Source organism: Zosterops lateralis, assembly GCF_965231275.1.
Source record: "Zosterops lateralis genome assembly, chromosome: 6".
NCBI lineage: Eukaryota > Metazoa > Chordata > Aves > Passeriformes > Zosteropidae > Zosterops > Zosterops lateralis.
In genome coordinates, this window is record NC_139761.1 from 40,953,115 (window position 1) to 40,977,879 (window position 24,765).

Below are 24,765 nucleotides of genomic sequence, written 5' to 3' on the forward strand. Positions count from 1 at the left end.
GTTTTGCAGTTTAGAGTCCCATTGTTTACATCCAACTGTATATTTTCTCCTGAGAGCCCTATAAACCAAATGAATTGCAGAAGAAATCACACATTCCCACACAGGCACGTTTGCCTCTCATGAAGTCCAAAAAACATGGATCCAAACATACCGTGAGATAGTAAATCTGAGAAGGGAGTGTGTGGGAAGCCTAGTCTGAGATGAGAAGGAAGGAGAAAGCAACCCACTGCAGCCCCCAGCATCTTCCCCTGCAAGCACTCTGAGCCCATGAGCTGGAAATGCCTTGGGGAAACAGAGGCCAGCCACTAGTGGCCACGCTAATTCCAGAAGCCCTCAGACATTGGAAACTGAAGCGTTTATCTGTTCTTCCTAAATTTCAACCTTTCTAGACCCTTGCAGACAGACTTGTTTCTGAAGAGAATGGGAAGACAGCTGGTGAAAAGGGGTCTTGCTTGCTCTCATCTAGGAAACTGAAACAGCATGTACCTTTTCAACCAGTGCTTTCCAGATGTATTGATTCCAGGCCATGTCTTCTGATTGTGTATTTTATTCTCCTCTCCAGGCTGTCCTGCCTGCAGTCACTCTTTCCACCTGCTTTTAAGGCCTCCTGTTGCTTCCCACCCTGCTAGAAAAGGCAGCTTTTAAACACTGAAGCTCTGCTTGTGCGCTGGCAGAGACTTTCTGAGTTGTGGTCCATGTCAGCACACAGCCACCTTTATGCAGATCAGGTATCTCCCAAAATAAGGGCTTCCCTAAGGAAGTATTTTGAGAGACATGGAGCAGGAGGGATGAATGCCCCGTGTGTTTTATTTGCAAATCGTGAGCAAGGTATAAGCTTTTGAGGCTTGTCTGGGACACAGGATTTTTTTGGGGATGATGTTTGTGAGTAATCTTTGGTCAGCATGAGTGTGAACTGATGCAAAGAGCAGGCAACTGAAAGGGCATCTGTGGTGGTGAGAGGCAGATAGGTACATGGTGGACAGAAATGATGAGTCCTTGTTCCCTGACTGGATGAGCACCTTTGGCAGAAGCAGGTTTCTGGGACAAATATTCTTTTTCACAAGTCCCTAAAGATGATTTATGTAAATATTTGCTAATGTTTACTTCACATTCATAGTCACTCATGTCAATATGATCCCGTCCTGTAATGTTAACTGGAAGCAAACACAAAAGTGGGCATGAACTCAGCTTTTTAATTTAGACTGATTTTCATGGTCATTATATTTCACATAATCATCCAGTTTGGTTGAGAACTATTGGTGCTCCAGGAGTTCCTTTCCTTCCAAGAGTCATGTTTTTTTGTTTTGTTTTGTTTTCTGCGAAACAAAGGAAAATGCGTTACCAGAGTCACTGTTGTTTGTGTCTACTGCCTGACACTTCATACCACAATCCTGCTTCCAGTTCCTTCTAACTTAATCAAAACTTAACAATCTTGCCTAAAAGCTCCCACAGCAGTTGTTTGCCTCTAGCTGTTTTTATAATACTTTTTTTAAAAAAAGTTCTTCTGAATCAATTAAGCCATTTCCAAGAATGTAACTAAAACTAAGCACGCTTTTATTTTCTCTATGTCAGGAAAAAAATCCAATTATGACTTTTTTCATAAGCTCTGCTGCACTGTGCTCTGGAGCAAGATCATCAGATTTATAGTGGAGCTGGGTTTGGGGTAGGAAATGTACTTTGTGACTTTGCTCTGAAAGATTATCTAGCAACTAGCCATAAGGAGTTGTGATTTGAACTGTTTCAGTAGTGACACCTTTGATTTTCACACCTACAGACTGCAGATTCCTCATGTTCTAGGAGTGTTTTCAGCCAGGTTTGAACTTACTCTTATTGCATTTACCCCAGTAGTGGTATGCTGGGATAAGGAATTTTGATGTGGCAGAAACTTGTTCTGAAGACTGAGTGTGTTGGATTGAATGTGGGCTTGGACCTGCTTGGCCAAGATACAAAGGCATTGCACAATTCAGGGCATCTGAGAGACACAGGACCTTCACCTCCAGGCTGCAAAAATATTAGACAGTGCTAAGTTTTAAAACTTAACCTTGAATTTTAAAACTTCTTAAAACTTCAATACCTTCAAACACTGGATGATGATGAGAAAACGGAGCAATGCTCACCACAGAGAGGCATGCAGTGTCTGTGATCTGAAGACCCAGAAAGCAAGAAGTATTTAAGAAAAAAAGTAAGAGGAGTGGCACAAAAGCCCTTCAGACAGTGCTCTCACTGCTCATCCTGTTGGGTCCAGTAGACATGTTTAGTCCTGGCACTGTGTTTAACTGTGGTGCCACGCAGCCAGGGACCATTCCAGCTGGCAGAGGCTCCACACGATGTAACCATCTGCAGCCACAACAGCACCAAGGGCAACAACTTCTCCCTAGAAAAATTTGGTCCTGGAGTGGCCTTATAAATGAATTTAGTGGTGCAGGTGATGGTCGGAGATGCACATCTTGGCCTGGTTTGGTCACTACCAAGTACAGTGAGTGGCCAGACTCTGGTAACTTTGGCCATCAGGGTCAGGCAGCTGGAGAACATGTGCAGGATGGGCAGACACTGTGGGAATGTGGCTCACCAGGCACAGTCTGGGAAAATAACTGAAACACAGAGATGGAGTAGAAAATAAAGGTCGAGTGCTCTTGGCTCATGCAAACCTACTTCTGGGTATTTTTTGTTGTTTTGGTTTTTTGTTTTTTAATTTAATTTTCCCCCCCTGGTGATAATTATATATGTTGCAAGGTGAAGCAGTTCTCAAGTGAAATGAAAACCCTTTCTCTGACCTCAGAGTGAATAGCTCTCTGAATTTGACAAGCACCGTTTACCCTTTGAGCAATTCATGACTCCCCTTTCACAAGTAAGAGCACACTTATGTGGATGTTTTCCTTGCTCAGTACTACCTAATGGATTTTTTTCCTTAATAACTGTGATTTGACCTGTATCTTGGGTACAATCCCCATATGGGCCATTCACTTCAGACTTGGACTCAATGATCTTTGTGGGTCCCTTCTAACTCAGAATAATCTGTGAGTCTGTGAACGTTGCTATTCTCAAATCAAAATTAAAACTGTAAGTTGCTGATTGCGAATATTATTTGTTGTTCATTTACTAAAGGAATCTTAGGCACATTCATCCCGTTTCCTCTCAGTGCCTCATTATCAATAAACCTTTGCCTCACTGCTTCTGTAAATCATTTTCATCCCTTTCCTTTGGGAACCATGTGTTTGGGCTCTTGCACAAGTGTCTCGTGAGAGTAATTGGTCAAGTCATGCAGTATCGTTTTTACTCCTTGATGAATTGGCAAAACCTCATTAAAGGGAGATTATTAAATGATGCATGAGTATTTTTTGGATGAGGAAAGCATTGCCCTTAAATCATGATGCAAGCAGGGTTTCCCAGTATTTTACCAAGCACAGTGGCCTGCATCAGCTATTGGTATCGTTCAAAAGACTTAGATTAACCTGGCTCTCATAGTCAACATATATCTTCTCTCTTCTGGGATATGAAGAGTGTAGAGCAAAAGCTCCAGAGTTCTAAGCTGGTACATGTTTCAGAGCTGATGACAAATGAGGAAGAGTTTCAAACATTCTTTTCCTACTCCTCACAGCCCCAGCAAAAAAAAACCTTGAGGTGCAAGAGCACAGCACTCACAACTAATGGTGGTCTCCCATCAGAGGCTGCAGTGGTGTTGGCAGCTCATGGCAAATACTAGTGGTGGACACAAACCCAGAGCCAGACTGAGGCAGGAGAGAACTGTTTGCTGCAGAGGCTGGAGGGAACCTACAGAGGCCAAGGGTTTATTAAACTTCACTTTGACTGGAGCTGAAATATGTGCCTCTAGAGCAGGGCAGCAGAGGTTCATGGAGTCATTTCTGCAGACATTTTATGACAGTCTTTGGGGATACATATAAGAAGACTGGGGCATTCTGAGTAATTTAAAAAAATATTCGTTTAGACTGTATCAGGGTCAACTGGAGTTTCCAAGCAAGCCAGTCTTAGATGGATTTTTCTGTCTTTGCCCTTTCTCCCCAGCTATAGTGTAGACACACTGTGGTGCATGGCCAGGCCATGCAGCGCAGCCATGTCTCCTCAATACCTCAAAACAAATCTCAAGCTCAGAGAGACCTTGAGGTCACTGTGTATCCCCTGCACTGCACATGGGCTCATGGAGACCAGGGATGAGAGTCCCTGGTACCAGCCATTGCTGCTACCACCTTCAGACCCTGTCAGGACTCTGGGCTTTCCCACCCCAATTGGCATTAGCATCTCTTCTGCAAGAAACCCCTGTGAGACTGCAGCACTGCCCCCTCTCATGATGAATGTGTAAAGGTCAGGGGAAACAACCTGCTGCTCTCAGGTTTGCTGTTGGTTATTGTATCTTGCTGCTTGGCTGGCAAGTTCTCAGTTTGGTTGTGCTGCTTCTTGCTTCAGTTTGGGACTTCGCTGCCCTATTACTCTCTGCCAGTAAAAGCTGATGCCAGTCTGTTGCTCAGGCCCAGTGACTGTGAATTAGTGGGTTTGGTAGCCAGAAGCCTAATTTCTTTCTGGAATGCTTCTAAAAGCCTAGTGCTTGTAGGAATTTTCCCAGACCTGGCCGGCCTTGAGTTTTGCAATGTGCAGTTGGAATGGAAATAAATTATAGATGTTCTTCCAAGAACAGGCAGGTTTGTGGAAGGCTGAATGTTTTTCTTCCCTCATCTGGGCCTTTCTTTACTAATCAGCTGTATAAAACTGAAGAACAACAGAACCACTTTGCTAAGAAATCTTGCCCAAACTTTGTCTCAATGTTTAAACTCAACCCTTTCTGTGGTTCTGTGAGGTTCAGCCAACTTTGGTTGTTTTCTGCTTTTTCTCCAGCCTTTTATCACTTCTACTTTATAATTTCCAAGTGTAACTGGTGGCACCCAAATCCCCCTGAGACGTGCTGTACTTGGGTTCCAATGGGGTTGCCACAGCATCTCATCCAGACTCAGGAGTCCCTAGGTCTTCTCCGTGGGGGCACCTGGGGGCCCAAACTGAGAAGTGCAAGGAGCCCCATGGGAGCACTGTTGGGAAGATTTGTTTGGGCTTGCCTGACTGCCCATCTAAAGTACATAACGATGCACTTTAGTGTAAGGGTAGTCCAGGGACACACATATGCTGCAGTGCCTTGCTGGACTAGGGCCACAGGCTGGCTGCTTCAGCTGGGAAGAGCCTACTCAGACACTGCCCTGGCCGAGGCCCACAAGCCATTGGAGTTCGTCTGTCATTAATTTGAACCAGGACTTCATAATGCAGCTGAGCTGAGCTCTTGCCCAGCCCATTACAAAATGCCCCTAACCTCCCTCCTCCTGCCCCTCTTCTCAGCCAGAAATTTCAGGTTGCAGGTCCAGCCCTGCTACCAGCAGCACAAAACAGGCAACTAGAAGTCACCTGTGGGAGGCAGCTAAACTTCAGCAATGCATGGCTGTCTCTGATGCAGAGAAGTTGCTTTTGCAAAGCAGAGAGAAGAATGCAGAGAGAGGCAGACAGACCAACCAAACCAATGACGTGAACAGCGTCCAGGCAGGCACCGACCCACAGAATGGGGTGAATCACCCTACAAGCTGGCAGCAAGGAATTAAACTGTGCAATAGCCAGACATCAGAGCAAGGATCAACTCCCTTCAGGCAGCTTTGTCTCACCAGCAGGAAGTAGAATCCCCCACTCCCTTCTTAACTAGATGGCTGATTTATACCTTCTGTCACAGGTGATGGCTGGTGGTGCCTCACTTGGCATGTGGTTAGCATGGAAGTCAACACACACATTGGGATGTAGAAGGCTGCATGACTGCATCATACTCCCTATCACCCTGACAGAACAGGGGTTCTGCTCACCCAGCACACAGGCTGGGGCAGAAATTGTAGGGGAAATGTCCAGGGTATGTTGTGGGGGAGAGAGACTCACTGACTGGTTGCTGGGGAACATCTGGAGAAGATGACAGCTTGCAGAGAAGAGCCCCCTTTTCTCTTGCAGTCTTGCAGTGGTCAGGTGAGGGACCTTTTTAGAATGTTTCAGTGGCCAAACAGCATGGGTGAGGTTAAGATGAATACATAAATCTGCATATGATGGGAACACTTATGCTCATCCTTTCAGAGTGGGAGCTTAGCCCTAAGCCCTGAATCAACTTCATCTGTCACTCACATCTGAACAGCACTCAGTGCTACTGCAGGCTCTGCATGGCACTTCCTGCTGTCAGCCCCAGAGCTCCACAGCACCTGTGCTGATCCTGGCATATTCCCAAGGCACTGTGTCACCCCCTGAAACACTGAAGACCTTCAGGTGTCAGAGAGGACAAAACCATGGCACTGGGAAATTAATGGGCTCATCAGAGAGAACTGAGATGCCCAATTCCAGAATATTGGCATAAGCAATAATCTCCCTTCCTATTCAGTAGCAAGGAAGCCATGGTATGCAATGGAGCAGTTACATTTTCTCTCCATGGAGGCAATGGCACTACATTTTCTTGCTCTTTCCTTATATCATGTTCTGAGAGCCAGAAAGTCAACTGCAATTGCAGCAGGTTGCTAGAAGCATTTTTGTGCCTTCAAAATTTGCTAGTCAGCACTTTCCTGCTTTTCAGATCAATGTGCCACATGAAAAAGGACGTGGGGAATGAGCTGTGCCTTTTTCTCTAGCCACAGATTCTCTGCAGCATTTTCAGAATTGATTTGTTTATGTAAAAGCCAGTTTTGTTAGCTTCCTTCAAAAAACATGAAAGAGGAGCAAGCAGCACATGTTGCATTTGTGCAGACAACATTGAGCTCTCCCCAAGTAGCCACAGGGTGTGTGAATCCAACTAATCAGGCAATAAAGCAACACATGCCCTCAAAAACAGATGTTTGTATTGGGTGAAAAAAAAGCTAGTTCAGAATAAAAGTGAGAGGAACAGCATTATTCCCAAGCAAATAGTGCATATTCCCCAGGCTTGCTGTGATGTAAACTTTTCAGCAGCACTAGAGTTAATGTTTGTCAAGATGTCTGTCCCCAAACTCATTCAGTGATTTACTCTAGGAGAATCAGCCAGCCAGGAACAAGAGGGCTTAAGTGCAGCCAGGGCTGAGGTGAATTTGACTCCCACAGAAACATCTCCCAGGCACACAATGGAGGTAGAACCAGTGACTCAAAGCTTCAGGGCCACCAAAAAACCACCCATGGACTTACTGTGTGGGACCTTTGACACTGTCTTGAGACTGCTTTTCAGGAACAGAAGGAGGTTTTTAGACCTTTCTGCTCCAGGCCTTAGCATTGTTCCTGCTTTATGCTCTGATCAGTAAAGTAAGTCTTTGCTCAAAGAGGGGAGCCCCAGGTGTGGTCAGGAGGAGCACAGTAGAGAGGAACACTGCTTTCAAGTAGACTTTTCTGTAGGACTTTGTTCTGTCTGTAATTAGCTCCCCAAAGTGATCAGGCATTTCACAGCTATTTTTTGTCTGTGAATTCCACCATCAGTAAGCACTGAGCATGTCCCCCCTTTGCTGTAGAGCCTCAGGAAGCTGCAGACAGCAGTGCCAGCAGCTTTGACAAGCTCAGCAGAGATGGATGGTGTCCATGCAGGTGAAAACATTCACGCAGTGGTCTCCTGAGCATAATGGGATGTCAGTGAATGTTGTATTATGAGCAGAGGAACAGCATAGACAATATTCAGCCCTCCTTCAGGTTCTGCAGAATCAACCAAAGGAGGTCCCTGTCTGGGAGGGATGGACAGGCCATATATTCATCCTCATCCAGACTTGAAATGAAGATACTCCAACCAGTTTCTGCTTAGCAGCAAATGGAAACTGCAGCTTCCAGAATGAAGCCAATGGTTTGTGTCCTATGTAGAACTATGCCATCTGCATTAAAGACATGAATGCTGCCCAGTTTTACACTTCAGGTGGGCACAAGAGTGAAAGCATGATTAAGCATCTGATCATTGCTAATAAAATCAGTGATGCCACATACAACTGAAAATGTGTTAAAATCTTTTCTATATGTGCAGATTGCAAGAGTACTGACTGCCTGAACAGAAATAAACCTAAATATTTGGGTCTTTACACCTCTAAAATTCAGTCACTTTGTTTTTCCTATATAACCCAAAATGTGGATGTTTTTTAAATAATAGTCTTGTGCTGACTTCTAGACTTTAATGATAGATAGGAGGCAGAAGACTGCAACAGACAGCTTAGCAACAAGGATAATGGATTCAGCACGTGTTAAGGCAAGATCACAGGAGGTGGATAAGGTTCCTATGGTTGGCCAAGTCTTTGAGTGCTGGCTGGGCTGTGGTGCAAATCTGCCCCAGTAAGTCATGTAAAATACACTGCCCAAACCCTCTCTAGGCAAAATTTTAGCACTGGTACTTAAGAAAGAGTTGGAAGAATGACATCAAAAGCTTTTTTTTTTTTTTTTTTTTTTTTTTTTAAGCACCATTGCTATAAAGAGTCAGACCATGCCCATGCAGGCAAGGAGAGGCACCCTCAAGTGCCAGCACTGGAAGCCACAGAATTTGGGGTGGGCAGAGGGGAACGCTCCTGTGCCCACACTGGGACAGGAAGGCAGAAGGCCCCAATGTCATTTAGTGTGGGAGCAGAGGGGCAGGCTGGTGCAGGCCCACGCCACCTGCGCCATGGTCTTTGGACACGGGTTGTTCACAGGCAGACAATGTCTGTGAGCTGCCACTTACCGGCAGGTGTTCCAGGCTATTTTTGAAGCCTCCCAGGACTGGGATAGCATCAGCTCCTCACTGAGAATGTAATAGCCTGGACAAGGTGTTGCCAGAGCAGTACATAAGCAGTGCCAGGACCCAGCAGGCTTTTTTGCCTGGAGCCCAGGGGAATTGTCCTAGGCTGGCTGTGTCCCTGGGTTGTGTTGGCCATGTAGCTCTCTTGCAGCCTTATGGGCTGTGGGCTGCCATCACAGGATCTCTGTGAAGAAGCCTATCATGCAGGAGCTGTGGCTTGTCATGCATGTGCAATGCAAAACCGACCTACCATTTCAAGTTGAGCCCAAAGCTGCATGCTGGAAATGTCCCAGTCTCCATCCCTGTGGATGTACCAAGCTGACTTTGCTCTAAATTCCATTTGTAAGATTGTACATAGTGAAGATTCTACTTAATCACCCTCTCAAAATACCTGAGGAACAAAACAGATACAATTGTGAATCCAAACATTCTGACAGCATGATAAAGATGACTGTTCTCTCCAGGAGTGTGTCAGCAGGGCAGCACAATGCCTGGCTGTCTCAGGGCCTTACCTCATGGTCACTGGTGAACATGGTCTTGTGGCTCCTGCATCCCCTTTCTCCTCCGTAGGGTTCCCAGGACAGATGTGGTGAGATGTGAAGGGCATATGCCCTGCAGAAGTGGGAATGCAGTCATCCCTCGTGCCCAAAAGGAGCTGCAAGATGTTTGGGGCCCACATGCCCAGTTATCCTGGACTGGCCTTGCCCTTTGGCAGCTGACACGGGGTGACTCAAGGAAGGTCTTGGGAGTGCAGATGGTCTAGCAGACAGCCAAGGCACAGGGAGAGCAGGGTATAATTGTGGGAAGTCAGAAAATATCCTCCTTCTACTGCTATGAGAGCAAGGATGGATTGGCAAGCAGTGAAGGAGGCACCAAGCAGTCCTGTCGGGCTTGTAAGGGTGCAGTAGTGCTCACATTAACTCCTTGTCATAGAGATCTTCACAATATGTAACTCAAGGTCTCTCTAGTTTTGATTAGAAACAGACACCCCAAACTTTGCACTGAAACTTTGAGGCCATCTCCAGTTACAGGAAGTCTGGGCATATCCATATGCAGATGTATGCAATTTGTTTCACTTCAGCAGTTAGCGTGACTGTTTTGAGGTCGGGGAGCCTGTTTCTAGGGAATGAGAATGACTTCTTGGGATGCTCAGCTGAGGGTGCATGCACGCCATGCCCTCCCTATGCTGCCATCCTGCCCTCCTTCCCAGAGATTCTGCCCCTCCCATGGAAAGAGTTCATCCCTACCAGGGGCTAGAGGTGAAGAAGCCCATGAGAGCATGGCTGAGCTGCAAAGGAGGGCTCTGGACTGGCAGGGCAGGCACGGGAACACCCACTGTGTGTGCAGCAGGGACAGCCCTTGCTCCTTGGGGATGATGGTTTGTGATGGAGAAAACTTACCACTGCTGAAAGTCTGGGGCCCAGCTCTCAGCTGCAGTTTCAGCTATGTTGTCAACAAAATTAGAACAGACACAGAGCTTTTTTATCTGTGTGTGTGTCTGTGTTTACATTTGTGCAGACCCTTCCCCAGCTAACTGAGCTCCTGAAGCAGATAAAAACCAGCAGAGGAGTTCCCAAAGAAAGGCTTCAGGTCTTCTGTTTGCTGCTGCTGGAGCTGCAGGGGACTTAGGGAGGCAGCCAACACAAAGCTGTGGGGGAAAATGTACTGAGCTTCCTGACATCATAAATAATAAAAGAAAGAGAGAAAGGGAAACCCTCCCCCCCACCCCACAACCTCTTGGAATATTTAATTTATTACTCTGTCTCTACTGAGTCTCGTAGGTGGTAGTCCATTCCTACAGACTTTCTGGAACTGCCTTATTTTCAGTCATAAAAATTATAAATACCATGTCTGTAGCATATGATTTACCAAGGCTGTGGGGCAGGGCACTGTCTCAGCCCATTTTGGACAGGTCTGTCCACCTGCATCCCCCAGGAGCAGTGGGAGAGGTCAGCCAGTTGTAGGAGGCAGGTTCAAAGAGGAGGCACTGTGTCAGTCACCGGCCTAGACACTGGTCCTGGAACATAGGGAGCATAAATTTTGGCAAAATGTTCTCAAGGATCAAAGCAAAGAGAGATGAGGTAGACATCAAGCTTTGGTAAGCTTTATAGGGAGCTCCTCAAAAGTCTGAAGGAACAATTTTAGAGAAAGCAATAAACCTGAAATCACAATAGGGTGAAAGTGGCAGGTAACTCCATTGCCTTCATTCAAGGTCTGCCTACAAGTCCTCTGTACCACCTGGGCAATTTTCTTCTCAAATCCCTTTCATAGCTCATCCCCCTAGGCTTAAACCTGGGCCACCCTTGCTCTCATGCCTGAGGGTGACAGCCACGTTTCATCCTCCTGGTTTCATCCCAATTGTCTCAGTGCAGCCTTTCAGCCACGAGAGTGAGAGACAGGCAAGGACTTGTACTCTGTACACCTTCTCACAACACTTTTCATGAGCTTTTGGCTGTGAAGATGTGACAGAGCTGTTCACAGAAGGGCTAAACTGTAAATATACAGTGAATTAGCAGAAGGATTTTGTAAAAAGAGATGAGTATTGCCAAAGACACAGGCTATGATGCCTAAGCTGGCATTGATGACCCTGGCTATCACATTGCCTGGGAAAAGCTTCCAGTGGGGACATTACTAAATAGTGGAATTCCCAGAAAGACTGATCTTGGCCTGGTAACTTTTAAAAATAGACTGAAGTGAAATTTCAAAAACATATGAAAGACACTTGATGTGCTCTTGGTTTGGTAAGGACAGCATGGATAATACCACAGTATCACTTCCCACACATTCAGGAACTCAGCATAGTGGCTCAAGGTTAAAACCTGCAGTAGGGCTACCATGATTTTTGCCCAATGATTGCAGCCAGAAATGTGGCCAGGTGAGACACTTGGATGTGCACTAAATACCAGGTGGCCAGTCACGCACACTCTCTCTTTTTCTGTCCTGGGTTCAGCCCACCATGCAGAGCAGTGGCATCAGATAAGGGAGAGCCATGGGTCCCCACCAGGTCCTGCTGGTGTAGCATCACTCTTGTTAGTGAAGGGAACACCACTGTTATTGGAGGCAGGAGGTGTGCAGGGGAGGACACACATAGTGCCTACACCTGAGGATGCATATATCCCGTTACAAAGCTCAAAGGTGGCTTTACTGTAGCCGCTAAGCCCTAGAAAGGAACTAGTTCACCGTTTCAGTGGTTGAAAACTCTTTCTCCTGCACTGTTATACTGGTCTCATGTCATGTCTCATTAATTATTAATTATTGAGGGCAACCAGGCAGGAACAGCCTCCCAGACTGCTGCCACACTGCTTGCATTTCCCTCTGCCCTGCACACAGGGGGTACTGTTTCTGCAGGTGTCTCATACTGTCCTTTTCTGTGGCATTAAGCCCCATTCACAGCCTCTTTGCCAAAAGTAGTGCAAGTCTGTGGGGGTAACTGGGAGTGTAAGTCAGGAGAACCTCTGCTGACACACCACCACTGCCTGAGGATGCAGGAGCAGAAAACAGACCCCATCAAGCACCACATGTGGCTGCTCTGTACTCCTGGTTTTATACTCTGTGTTATTCAGCAGTGGAGCACAGATGGGCTGGTGACAGAGGACCTGCATCGTGCAAGGAGGAATGGGTCTCTGAGAGGCAGAGACCTTTCCTGTGGCCAGGACCAAAGAATGTAGTGCTCCATGATGTTCGACCCTCATGTGGGTGTTGAGAGGTTGAAGGAGGGTCTTGCTGGAATGTGTGCACCTGAGTGTGCAGGGCTCATCTTCTCACCTGAATCTCTGAGAAGGAGCAGGATCTGGGGAGCTTGCCCCAACCTCCTCTTGCCAATCTGTGCTGCTCAAAATTGGTCAAAACATTTACATCTGTTTCCTTTTCTCTCTCTCCCTGCCCCCTACCCCTGGCCAAACCTGCTCTCCTCTCCCCCCTGCCACCCCCGCTCCCCCCCACTCCCACCTCCCTCCAAAATAGGTAAGGAAAGCGGTTTGGGAGAGCCTGACTTGCAGCCAAGCTCTGACCCTTCAGCAATGGACAGCAGCTACCTCAGCGTGAAAGAGGCCGGGGTGAAGGTGCCCCAGGACAGGGCCAGCACAGACCTGCCCAGCCCCATGGACAAGGCTGACTCGGAGAGCAACAAGGGCAAGAAGCGGAGGAACCGCACCACCTTCACAAGCTACCAGCTGGAGGAGCTGGAGAAGGTCTTCCAGAAGACCCACTATCCCGATGTCTATGCCAGGGAGCAGCTAGCCATGAGGACAGACCTCACTGAGGCTCGTGTACAGGTATGGGGGAAATCCTGGAGCTGGGTGAGGGTTGGAGGAGCTGCAAAAAAACTCTGAGGTTTCCTTGCAGTCCCACCATAAGCTGCAGAAAGCTGAGCCCTAATCAGAGCGTGTGGTGCAGAGAAAGCACAAGGAGGTACATCCACGTCTGACACTGGTCTCAGCTCCTTTATTTGGTCTGGTGTCCTGCAGCCCAGTGTTCACAGAAACACCTCTGCCCTTGAGCTAATGGGACACCAGGTGGGTAAGCCTCAGCCTGAACAAAGCTTGCACAAAACCTGCTCTCTTCAGGAGGCTTTCAGGGGACACAGGTTCATTAGTCTGAGTGGGAGCAAGCTTTTCCACAGGATGCTTCTTTCTGGAAGATGGGGCTGCAGAGGTGACAGGGAGTTCAGTACCAGAGAACATGAGGAGATACAAAAGAGGCAGCTCTTGTTTCCTGCTTGGCAGATGCTGAAACTGCATGAAAGCTGGAGATCTGGAGGCAAAAGGGACACCCTCCACCTTAGGAGGAGCAGAAGAGTCAAACAGTCCCACTCTGCTGACAGTCTCAATCACCTCCACCCACACAGGTGTCAGCTCTCATGAACTAGCTCCCTTGAACTAACCTGGGAGGCCAGCAGACCCAAAATCCACATCAGAGGAGGGAATGATTCTCTGACTACTGCTCTTTCCTCTGAGCCAAGGTTAAACAGGAGGCATGTCAGGGCTCAGAAGCATGTGCAAAAAGGAGCACCACTACATGGAGCGGACATCCACAGCTCACACCTTGGTGGCCAGCTCCTTCTCCAGTACAGCTAATCCTGTAACTTCCATCTACAGGCATTTGTCAGCCCACCACCTTCAGAAACTGCATTAGCATCAAGAATAACTGGCCCATGGAGACACCTGATTCTATCTTTTATACCAGGAATATTCCCAGCTCTTGCAGGCAGCCTCTGCTTTAACCTTTACAAGCAGTTGTTGCAAATAAGGCCCACATTCATGCTTAAGTTCATTTTAGTTTGTACATTCACTTCTGAATTCAACCAGAAGTGGGATTTTTCTTGTCTGCTTCCCTAAATTGGTTTGCAGGGCTGGTGTGCTCTTCTTCCCCACAGCTGTTTCTCTTCAGGCTGGACATGGCTGCATTTCAGTAGGCAGCAGTGCAATTCCCACTGGTCCTGTGTGTAGCATGCTGAGCACTACAGGATGGGCAGAGCAAGGCGGTATTACAAACATCTCTTCTCTTGTGCCACTGGATGCAGCTCTTGATTTCCCAAGAACACGCCACAAGTGCTAATGGGGTCTCTTGGGAGGCCAGGCATAGCATCGGGTTACTGGCTGCACAGTGCATGAAATTCCTTTAGCTCAGGAATGAGAATGAGGTGCTGGAGGGTGGCAAGCTCCTCCTGCTTCTGCTTGCTTCTGAGCCAGGGTTTGCAGCTACTATGTCATCCCAGGCAGTGTGAAGGGCTGGCCATCAGAGCCAGGGCAGGTGAGGCAGATTTAATCTGCAAGTTCCTTACATATGACCCTTCATTGTGGGGTTTTTCCCCACTTTGCCACTGGATCACACTTCAGCTGAGGGCAGAAGAGCTCCCTAGGTAGCCAGGAGTATATTTGGCAAAGAGGGATTTCAGTTTGCTCTGAGATAAGTGTGCCTGTTGCAACAGGCAGCCAAGAACAGCCTCCCTGCTCTTGCAAGTGCCAGTGCACGCCTCTCACTGGGGACAGCGATGACAGGGCTCGTGTGACAGAGCTGCTGAAGGGCTTGTCTAAGTGGCCTGGCTGCTCGAGCACTTACCCCATGGTGAAAGGGGTAAGCACTTGCATTTCAGTCATTCCGCAGCTCTGCCAGGAAGGACCTGGTTACTTGGGCCACAGGCTGGCATCAGGCCACCCCTTGGTGATGAAGGATGGCTGTGCTGTCAGTAGCAGTGCAGACTCCTGTCACTGGAGAGCAAGAAACAGCAGGCTTGTGCCCAGTGCAGCGGGTGCTGGTTGGGCAGGCCCAGAGGCAGCCCAGGTGCTGGTATCTCAAATGTGTTCCCAGGGCTGAGGCTGCTGGCTAGTGAGCTGCTTGGCCTTGGCATGGCAGTGGCAGCCCCTGGGAGGTGTGGAGGTGCAGTCTGAGGTGGCACAGGGCTCTTCCGCTGATGGCACAGGGCTGGTCTTCCTGTGAAGGGTGGCTTTTGGAGACAAAGGCTTAGTGAATCACCCCAGTGCCTGTCTCCACTTTTCGGTTGTGCTGTATCTTGTTTAGCCCTGACTTTGGACTCCTACCCCCTGGGCAGTTCTGCTCTGTGGGGTCTTCCAACATCAGCAGTGTGACAGCAAGGGTCATTAGCTCACAGCCCAAGAGTGGGTACAGGCATGGGGCTGCAGCTCAGGAGGCTGATGGTGAAGTAAATGCCTATTGCAAGGACCAAGAACCAAGGGCTAGAGGGTAGAAATCACAAATTAGCCACAAACCCCTCACTACTTTTATCCTGCAAGCCAAAGAGCTGATAGACACTCTCCACAATGCTCGGAGAGGCTCTAGCTGCTGTGGGGTGTTTGGGCACACACCTACTGCAGCCCCATGGGGTTTGAGGGAAGCAGAGTAGTCCCTCTCCCAAGGAAGATATGGTCATCTAAGGGATAATCCTACCCTGGCATGATGTTTTGGGAGTCAGCTTCAGCTGCCTGCAAAGCTGAACTAGGCAAAGCAAAGAGGCAGAAATGTGAGGTGTAGGAGCATCCGTGGATGGCAGGGAGAGGGAACTCTGCAGACCTGAGACATTCTAGAAACACGTGGTTTTGTTGCAAGGGTCATGGGTAAAAGGGCCTGCCTTCAGCCACCAGCCTTAGCTGAAGGAAGGCCTCAAAGAGAGAGGGAGAGAGAGAGAGAGCCAGAGGGTAAGAGGAATAACAGGGTAAGAGAGAGAGTTAAAATACATTATATCTCCTTTTGTGTTGAATATTCTAATTTACAGTGACCAACCGGCACGAGATACAAAACCTACAGACTTTGCATATAGCCTGTGAGAACTGCTATATTACCATATCACTCTGTATTCTAAACTCTAAAGGTTACTCTCTTATGTACCTTTTCCCCCAGATACCTTGGTGGGGCTACACCCTTGGGTCCCTTGGTGTCCCTTTGTTTGTTATCACTTAACCCTTCTCCCAGCTAATCACCATCTTCCTGCCTGCCATGCCTACATCTCAAAACTGGCTTTCATTTCTATTTCACTCACAGGTTTTATATTTTTTAGGTATTTCTTGCCAGGCAATCATAATTGTAAGCTTTTCCCATCTCATCTTTCCCAATAGTGAGGCACAGGTCTAAGGTGTGATGCTCCCTCCCACAGCTTTTGGCTGGAGGTCATCCCCTCTGGCCAGGCTTGGCCTCCTGGGGAGTGTAACTAGCTGCACTGCAGGCAGGAGCAGACGTGGAGCCCAGACAGGCTCACAGCTCTGAGTTTTCCATCCCTTTCCCAAGCTCATGCTTTATTAGAGAAGTAGTTGCTGGAGTTCTTGGTGCCTGGAGAAGAGCCCATGCCAGCAGCATACATGAGGTGAACCATACTGTCTGTGAAGCAATGACATTCCATGGCATAGCCCTCTCCTGCTCCATTTCCCTGCCTGCCTCAGTTTCCAGCCATCTGCACTGGTGTCTGATGATGTCAAAGCTAATTCGTCCTGTGATGCAATACAACATTTTCCTGTCTACTCCTCACAACCTTGCCACTTGTTTCCATGTACTATTAAGATACTGCACATCTCTGTTTTCCAAAGTGGGAGCCATGCATAAGCCCTGTGCAGAGGCACAGCCAGGAAGAGGTTGCTACAGCTCAAGCACAAACCTGCAAGGGTGCACAGGGGGTGCTGTGTTCATGTAGGTCCTACACAACATATATATCCAATTCCTTTCTTCTCTTCCACGTCTGGGCTGCAGAGCCCCAGAAAGAGCTTCTGCTTGAGGGTCTTCCAGCCCATCCATGCAGCAGATATCTGAGGCAGTGGCACTAGAAAAACAAGGTAGATACGTGTATTCACACAGTACTCCTTCCCCCAGCATAGAAGCACACACAGGCACATCCCAAGCCCATGCCAGCCTGGCCCTGGCTGCTTATCTCACTTGAGTTATCAGTATCTGCCTCCTGGACTGCTGTCTGGGAGAGAAGAAAGGGGTGGGACTGGGAGGAGGCTTCACAGCCAGGGAATATAACCATCAGCCAACCCCCCTCAGAGCCAGCTTTATGATTGCTGGGACCATTAATGAAATGTTTTTGGCGGTGACCCTCTGATGCAGCAGGGGCTTGAAAGTGAGAGGGAAATGTCAAACTCTGCTGTAGCAAAATCACCGCCTTGGAAAAAAAAAGAAAAGTAAAAAAGCAAAGCAAAGCAAGAAGTAATATATCTTGATCCCTTTTCCCCCATAAAACCCTGGGAGGCTGGTGGAAGGAGCGGAAAGACTGAGCTAAGCCTGCAGGAAATTAAACATGAAATGAAAACAAGCTCGAGTTATTCAATTCTCTCATCCCAGGCTCCAATTTCCCATTCCAGGCCACTGATAAAATGGTGTCCAGTTTCAGCACTCAGGGATGAATTCTGGCTCTGTTCTTGCAGTCTGAAAAGCAAAGGGCTGGTGGCCATCTCTGGCAAGAGGGGAGATGGCCTGGCCTTTCACAGAGGGATGGGGTCCTGAACACAGACAGATGGAGGCTGAGCAGAGAGAGGAGGGCAATTGGGTGAGAGAACAGGAATGGGGAGAATGGATGCTGTGAGGCTGCCAGAAGACAGCAAAAGCACAAGAGACTTGAACATGTTGGGCAGCTCTTACCTGCATCAGAGCAGTGGCGCAGTAAGGGTGTTGAACACAGGGCATGAGCACAATCCCACAGCAGCCACCAGCCCACTACCACAGGTGCAGAGGTCAGCCTCTCACCACTGCCATACTGAGAGTAGGAGAGAAGGGGAAACACCTTTTTCTTTAACTTGGAGGAAGGACAAATCAGTGATGCAGTCCTCAACTATCCAGACATGGTCAGTGGCCTAGGTTCAGTCCCAGCTAAGCCAAATCACTCATGCCCTTGCAGTGCACGTGGGGCTCGGTGGCAGGGGCAGACTGACAGTGCCCACTGGGTGTGAGGGTAGAGGCAGCAAGAGTGAGCAGGAGCCTCCTTGCTTTGTCTCAGGCCACTTCTGAGCTCTCCACCCCCAAGAGCACATCAGCTGTGTATGCATATGGATTTAGGTACCAGCATATGGCTGAATGTTTATGGAGACATGAAACATTCTCTGTTCTGTAGATTTTTACAGGGCTGATTTGGTACACCAGGGCTTATCAAAGTCTGCAGGAGTCAGATACATGACATTACCATACACTCCTACTGTAATTGTTAACACTGAAATTCAGCCCACACCGACTGCTGGCCCCTGCACAAAGTAGCCCATCCTCACCCCAGGGAACATGCTGCACTAGCCACTGCAACCTCTGCTGTCACATTCCCATCCCACAACAGCCACTCTTGACAAGTAGTGACAGGCAATGAAAGGAAAATGAACTTCTGTTTGTCTTTAGATTTGCTTTTTAAAAGCAGGTGTCTTCTAAGACTGTGGAAATACTGAGGATTAGTCGGGGTTTTTTGCTGACATTTTCACATTATACATTGCCATGCCTGTCTTGTTTTTGCCGGAGCATTCTGGAGGCCTGGAAAAACCCAACTGCAAGATACCAAGAAGCCTATAAGGATTTGGACCAGAGGAGAAAGGAGAACTTTAAAAAGTTGTCACAAGTGCTTCAGAGCTCACTGTCAGCTCTGAGTGTCTCCGGTGCCTGTGACACCAACACTTGGACTGAAGACACTTTTCTTCTTCAGCCTAATGCAATGACTTGCCACATCCTCCCAGCCCTTCAGCCACGTGGTGATTTGGGAACTGCCAGTTTAAATCACTTTGCTCTGTTCAATCCAACGCATAAATGTGTTAGGCAGAGGCCAAGACTCCACTCGGCTCTGTCAAGGCAGCTGTTGTGCTGTCCCGGGAAGAAGAGGGCACAGACCCTGCACTGACACTTCAAAGGTCACACTGCAGAGCCTCACACTGCTGAGGGGCCTGAGCTGGGCTGCCCTGCTCCCAGGTGGGATGCTCAGGCGTGTAAGGCAGCCGGTGCCTTCACCACACAGGGAATGGCCACGTATGCCTGGCATATGTTCATCCTGGCCCCATGCACAGCCAGCACTCTGCTCCCTACCTGTTCTCCACCCCCCTGTGCACAGCGGGGCCTCCTCCACCTGAGGAGGAACCGGGTCACCACCGCTAACTTTGAATCTGCAGATCAAAGCGGCGTGATCCAGGCCAGCCCTGGGACTGGCCTGCAGCTGGGCTGGTGTGGCTGTGCCAAGAAGAGGTAGAAGAAAAACAGACAGATGCCTGAGGCATCAAACCTGCTCCAGTAGGACACTCTGCATGTGCAGCGTGTGCTCAGCTGGGATAACATAAGGACGTTTCTGCTGATGCTTTTTGTACCTACTGAAAACACTTACAGGGTTTTTGATTTGAGGTAGGGGGTTCATAGCAGGTTGCTGCTTTGGCCAGCTTGTGGATGGCCCATGCCAGTGGCATTGCCATGGCCATGGGGCTGGGCACTAAACGCTATGCTATTCACAGCCCACATGCAGAGCACATACCTGGCTGCTGCACTGCCGGCTCCCTACCCCAAGCAGACCACAGTGCATGGCCAGACCCTCAGCTGCCTACTCATACCACAGACCTGGCTGTGAGAGACCAGCATGAGGCTGCCTATGCGGTGCAAGGCAGAAACTGAAGCAGAAGAGCCTGAAACAACTCTTCCAGCACAAGCAGGAAGGGCAGCTCAGACCAAAAACCCAAGCCCCTTATCCCTCCTTGTAGCAGCTTCTGGCTGCACTGATTCAGGCTGCACGTGCCACGGCTCTCCTGCCCCTGCAAAAATTGTCCTGCTATCCCGCCCTATGCCAAGCACCTGGCTTGTCCTGCTATCCTCCAAAGACATGAGCTTCCTACCTGGTGTCTGCTTTCCTCAGGTGCCTGGCAAGCAGTGAAGCTGCCCCACGGCCAGGCGTGGGAAGGGCCAAGCTGCTTGTCAGCAATACCCCCTCTGGCCCCCCCCCAGCAAGTCACCGTGTAAAACTTGAAGCAGAGCTGAGAGGCTCTAGGAGTGCTCCTTTCATGCACTGGCGTGACCTGCACAACCCAGCCCCTGGTGATCGCCCTCTTCTCTCAGTGCCTTCAAAGCAGCTCTTGATTGATGTGTTTCCCTGACTCACGAGCTTCAAGAGGCTTTGAAGACACTGGGCCAGGCTCTGATCTCTCTTAGGCTGATGCAAATCAGGAGCAATGGTGCTGACAACAGTGCAATAGTCCACACTGATGTCAAGCCAGTAAAAATAAGAGCAGAGACAGAGTTTTGGTCTTTGCCTTGAAGGGATCTGAGCAGCACCGTGAAGCAAAGAGTAGCAAACCCTGCAAAGAAAACTCAGTGTAAACCAAAAGATGCTATAGAAGGGCACCTGTCCTTTCCTGCAGCTAAGGAGGGAAGGGGTGTTCAGCTTTGTGTTTCTTGTTGCGGTTAAGAGAGAGAGTTGGTGAGAAATGCAAGCTGCAGACAATGCCGTCATCATAGCCAGGGTTAGTCTTGGGGAAAGCCCCAACACTGCTGTTTTCAGCCTGGCAGCACCACACATGGGTGTATTCACACTTCTTGTCCGAGACTGCCTGACAGCAGGAGAGCTGCAGGCAGAGCCTGGGTAACACAGATTTAGGGTGAGAGGAAGATGGGCTATCCCAGGGCAAATCAGGCTGTGGGAGGCAAGAGCTGGGAATGTCCCCAGAGAGGCTGTGCACCAGAAGATGAGCATCCCCTTTTGCTTGGAGCGTCCCCTTTCTAGAAGCACAGACTGGCCCCAGACCCTCAAGAGAAGCAGGGAAGGACTGTCTCACCCCAGCAGGGCTTGTGTGTGGAGCAGTGCCCATCTCTGTGCCATACAAAACCACCCGCCTGGTGAAGCCCTGCCCTCTGGTGGGCTCTTAAGGGCTGCCGGGCTGCCAGCCGCTGCCGGGCTCCCCTCGTTCAAAGTCCTGCTGTCTCCTCTCCCCAGGTGTGGTTTCAGAACCGGCGAGCAAAGTGGCGCAAGCGGGAGCGGTTCGGTCAGATGCAGCAGGTCCGGACCCACTTCTCCACTGCCTATGAGCTGCCTCTGCTCACCCGTGCTGAGAACTACGCCCAGGTGAGTGCATTCCCCCACCTGGCCACAGTGCTTGCTGGGCACGCTGCCTCTGGTCCCAGTCCTCCCCAGGCAATGCTTCACTTCTCAGGTGCGTCCACGTGCCCTTAGGCAAGGCTGCAAGGATGCCGCGGCTATATTGTCAAGCACTGAAGGGCTGGAAGTCTTTTAGTCAAGTGTCCAGCTTGGACTGCTCATACCCTCACCCAAAGCAGTCACCTTGAAAGCAGGTACCAAGCCCAGCACTGTGTGACACGGAGCAGCACCCTTGGGCACAGGTCACCCTGCTCAGCACATCCTATCACGTGTGCTGCTTTCCATTAACTTTCCACTGGTTTGCAAAAGATCCAAAAGGCTAATCTGTGCCTTTTGGCAGATCCCAGGGAGGCCTCCTGTTACCATGTCTGGTTTCCATGCCCCTTGGACACAGTGGTTGGATAAAAGCATTTTTCCCCTGGCAAATTCCCACAGCCGTCTCCCAGCGATGGGCTGTGGTACACACAGCACACTTGGTGACATCTGGGGATGCTTCCCAAGGGAGTTGTAGTTTTATGCTCCAAAGGAAAGGAGGGAGCAGCCTTGTTAGGGTACCTGGGGGCTGCTTCTGAGTCCTATTGAAACCATTCCTGCCCTGATCCTGGAAGCCAGTCACAGGGCTGCCTCCCCTCCTTAGCTTCCTGTCTTGGAAAGCCTGTCAGCACAACAGCCTCCTAAACACTGAGCCAGCCCCAGTTTCACAACACTTCAGATGATGCCAGGCAGACTGGGGTTTGCTAGCTCCAGGGCTAGGCTGTGCCCCAGAAAGCACTCCTTCCATCCTCCACTCCTCTTCCCACCACCCAGAATTTGCTCAAGGGCTCAATTCTGTACGCATGATGCTCTGAACCTGACCGTCCTCACAGATCTGCTGGAAGTCCTCCCTCCCTGACACCCTGTCTGTCAGCTGCCTGCCCAGCCAGTGCTGCACCACTGCTACCCTGCAGCCAAGCCGGGAGTGTTTGACCTCTCTCCTGCTTGGCATCTCCCATAAACTGAACAAGAAGCCCTTTTGAAACAGCTGAGATACCAAAGCAGCTTTTCAAGCAGAGAACACTCTCAGCAGCCTTTTTAGCATGTCCTTCTCTTGCCTTTGTAACTTACGCTGCTCTCTCCCTCCATAATGCCCTCCTCTCCCAGCACAAGAGATCAAAAATTTGAAAAGCAATTTGCAGGAGGTAAGAGATCAGAGAGGGCCCAAGGGCAAGCAGTGGGAAGGGGCAGTGGGATGAAGGGCCCTTTGCTCTCTTGCTCCTACCAGCTGCTCATCTCCTCCTTGCTTTCATCCTGAATGCCCCCTCCTGCAGCACACCTATGCCCACTGCCAAATACTGAGTCCTCTCTCCCTCTGCAATGTCATTTGATAAGTGACACTGCAGGATCCCAGATGGTCTCTCTAGGTGGCCCTGCAGGGCTCTGCTCTGCAGCAGGGTGGGTGATGCTGCCTCGATGGGCACTGCTGGGGGAGAGGGGCAACGAAGCTCCCTGTGCTGGGGGTTGTGGGCAGCTCAGCTCCTATAGGCGAGTCTGTGTGGTACAAACTAGCCCTTGCCTAGGCAAGGCTGCCCTGAGCTGGAGAAGGAAGGTGGATGAGCAGCCTCATAGCACCACTGTCTGATCCCTCTGTAATGAGTAGGACCACAGAAACACCATGGATGACACAAAGTTTCCTGTGCTGAGAAAAGTGCTCATGGTACAAAAAAAGTAAGAGAAGTGTCTGGGAGAGGAATAAATAAACAGGTGCTGTGGCAGAGAAGGAGCACAATTCTGCTCCTGGTGACTAATCCCGCTGCACTCCCTGCCCCTGTCCGGGCTGGCATACAGGTTTTGGAGTGGATTTGCTGGCTGCAGCAGGGCTGAGGGTGCCGCAGCTTGCAGGGGCAAGCAGACTCCATGCCCCTCTCACTGCCTGCCCCTCCACCAGGCTGTGCCCTGCCAGGCCAGGGCTGGACACACTCCACTCACCCGGACCAGCTGCCCAATGTATCCTACATGGGGCAGCCCTGACGCTTCTTTTCCCACCCCCAGATCCAGAACCCCTCCTGGATCGGCAACAACGGAGCCGCCTCCCCTGTGCCTGCCTGCGTCGTCCCCTGCGAGTCGGTGCCGTCGTGCATGTCCCCCCACGGTCACCCCCACGCGGCCGGCGGCGTCTCCGAGTTCCTGGGGGTCTCCGGCCCCGGCAGCCACGTGGGACAGACTCACATGGGCGGCCTCTTCGGCACGGCCGGGATGAGCCCCAGCCTCAATGGCTACGAGCTGAACAGCGAGCCGGACCGCAAGACGTCCAGCATCGCTGCCCTGAGGATGAAGGCGAAGGAGCACAGCGCCGCGATCTCCTGGGCCACATGACAGGGCTGCAGCCCAGCGCCCGCGGGACACGGAGAGAGCACAGGGGACAGCCCCGTCCATCCATCCGCTCGGACTCCACACAGCAGTTGCCTCCTCGGGGATCTGAATGCAGCACTTTTAGCTACCCTAGGCATATAAAGTACATATGTTAATGTAAGTGGAGTGTTTCCAGCATGAACGTGGCAGCTCCTGGCTTCCTGGGATCAGGCGGCTGTGGAGCAGCGCCTCTAACATCAAGATCTGGGATGGGGTCCATCCCTTCTCACTGCCACCTCCCCAATAACCAGGGCATTTTTTTCTTCCCACTCTTTTTTCTGACACCAGATCTGCCTTTCCAGAGAGCAAGAGCCCACTGGCCTTTCAGCAGCTTCTCCCATCCCACTGCCCACCCACACACACACTCACACACACATTTTCTTCCCTGGGCAGGGGAATAGATGGGGACTCTGACACCAGCAAAGAGACTCTCACACTGCCAACATCATTTTAGTGGGAGCTACAACCTTCCCACAGCTGACTGGGGAGCAGGGCTGGGAAGATAACTGAAGCTAGAAAAAGGGCAACATTAGCCCACCCCCTTCTACCCTGCTCCCTGTCCATCTGGTACTCCGAGACGAAGAACAGAGTTGTAGAGGCCTGTGAAGGGGATGCCTCTCTACCCACCATGGCATGGTGTTATCATGCTGAGAGTCTTTGCCAGCCCTCTAGTGACCCAGATGGAGATACACCCAGCAAACAAAAGCTTCCCAGCATGGCCCAATGTCCCAGGGAGTGCCTGGGCTTTGCTTTCCCTGGTTGTGGTCTATGTTGAGGCTCACAAGCATGGTGGTACAGGAAAAGATTTCTTCTGTCTTTCACAGGGTCGGGAACTATTAACTTCAATTTAGAGACAGCAGCTCTGGCAGGGAAGCACGATTGCTATGTAAATCTGCAAGTCCCCAAAAAGACTGCTCTAAGAAAGAGCTCAAGCACTAGCACACAGCCACAGTGGCACAAGGCCACCAAATTCCTCATACACCTCATCCTGGGATCAGACATGTGCAATGGCAGGCCGTCCTCAGCCCTCCAGCCCAGTGCCCTTTGCACACAATGGCTGTGGGTATCTCTGCACCAGGGACAGCAAAGGGAACTGGCTGGGAAG

General features: G+C 49.9%; 1 protein-coding gene across 1 annotated transcript in view; it reads left to right on the forward strand.

Annotated features, from left to right (window-relative positions):
• The window catches only part of ALX4 (ALX homeobox 4), a gene marked incomplete at both ends in the record, with an annotated part of 37,853 nt that extends 14,229 nt beyond the window's left edge, over window positions 1-23,624 (forward strand). The window contains 3 exons of the mRNA XM_083862678.1: window positions 12,692-13,002; window positions 21,111-21,239; window positions 23,301-23,624. Coding sequence (XP_083718804.1) covers window positions 12,692-13,002; window positions 21,111-21,239; window positions 23,301-23,624 — 764 coding nt within the window. The remainder of the gene's footprint in view (window positions 1-12,691; window positions 13,003-21,110; window positions 21,240-23,300) is intronic.
• Between the last annotated feature and the right edge of the window lie 1,141 nt (window positions 23,625-24,765).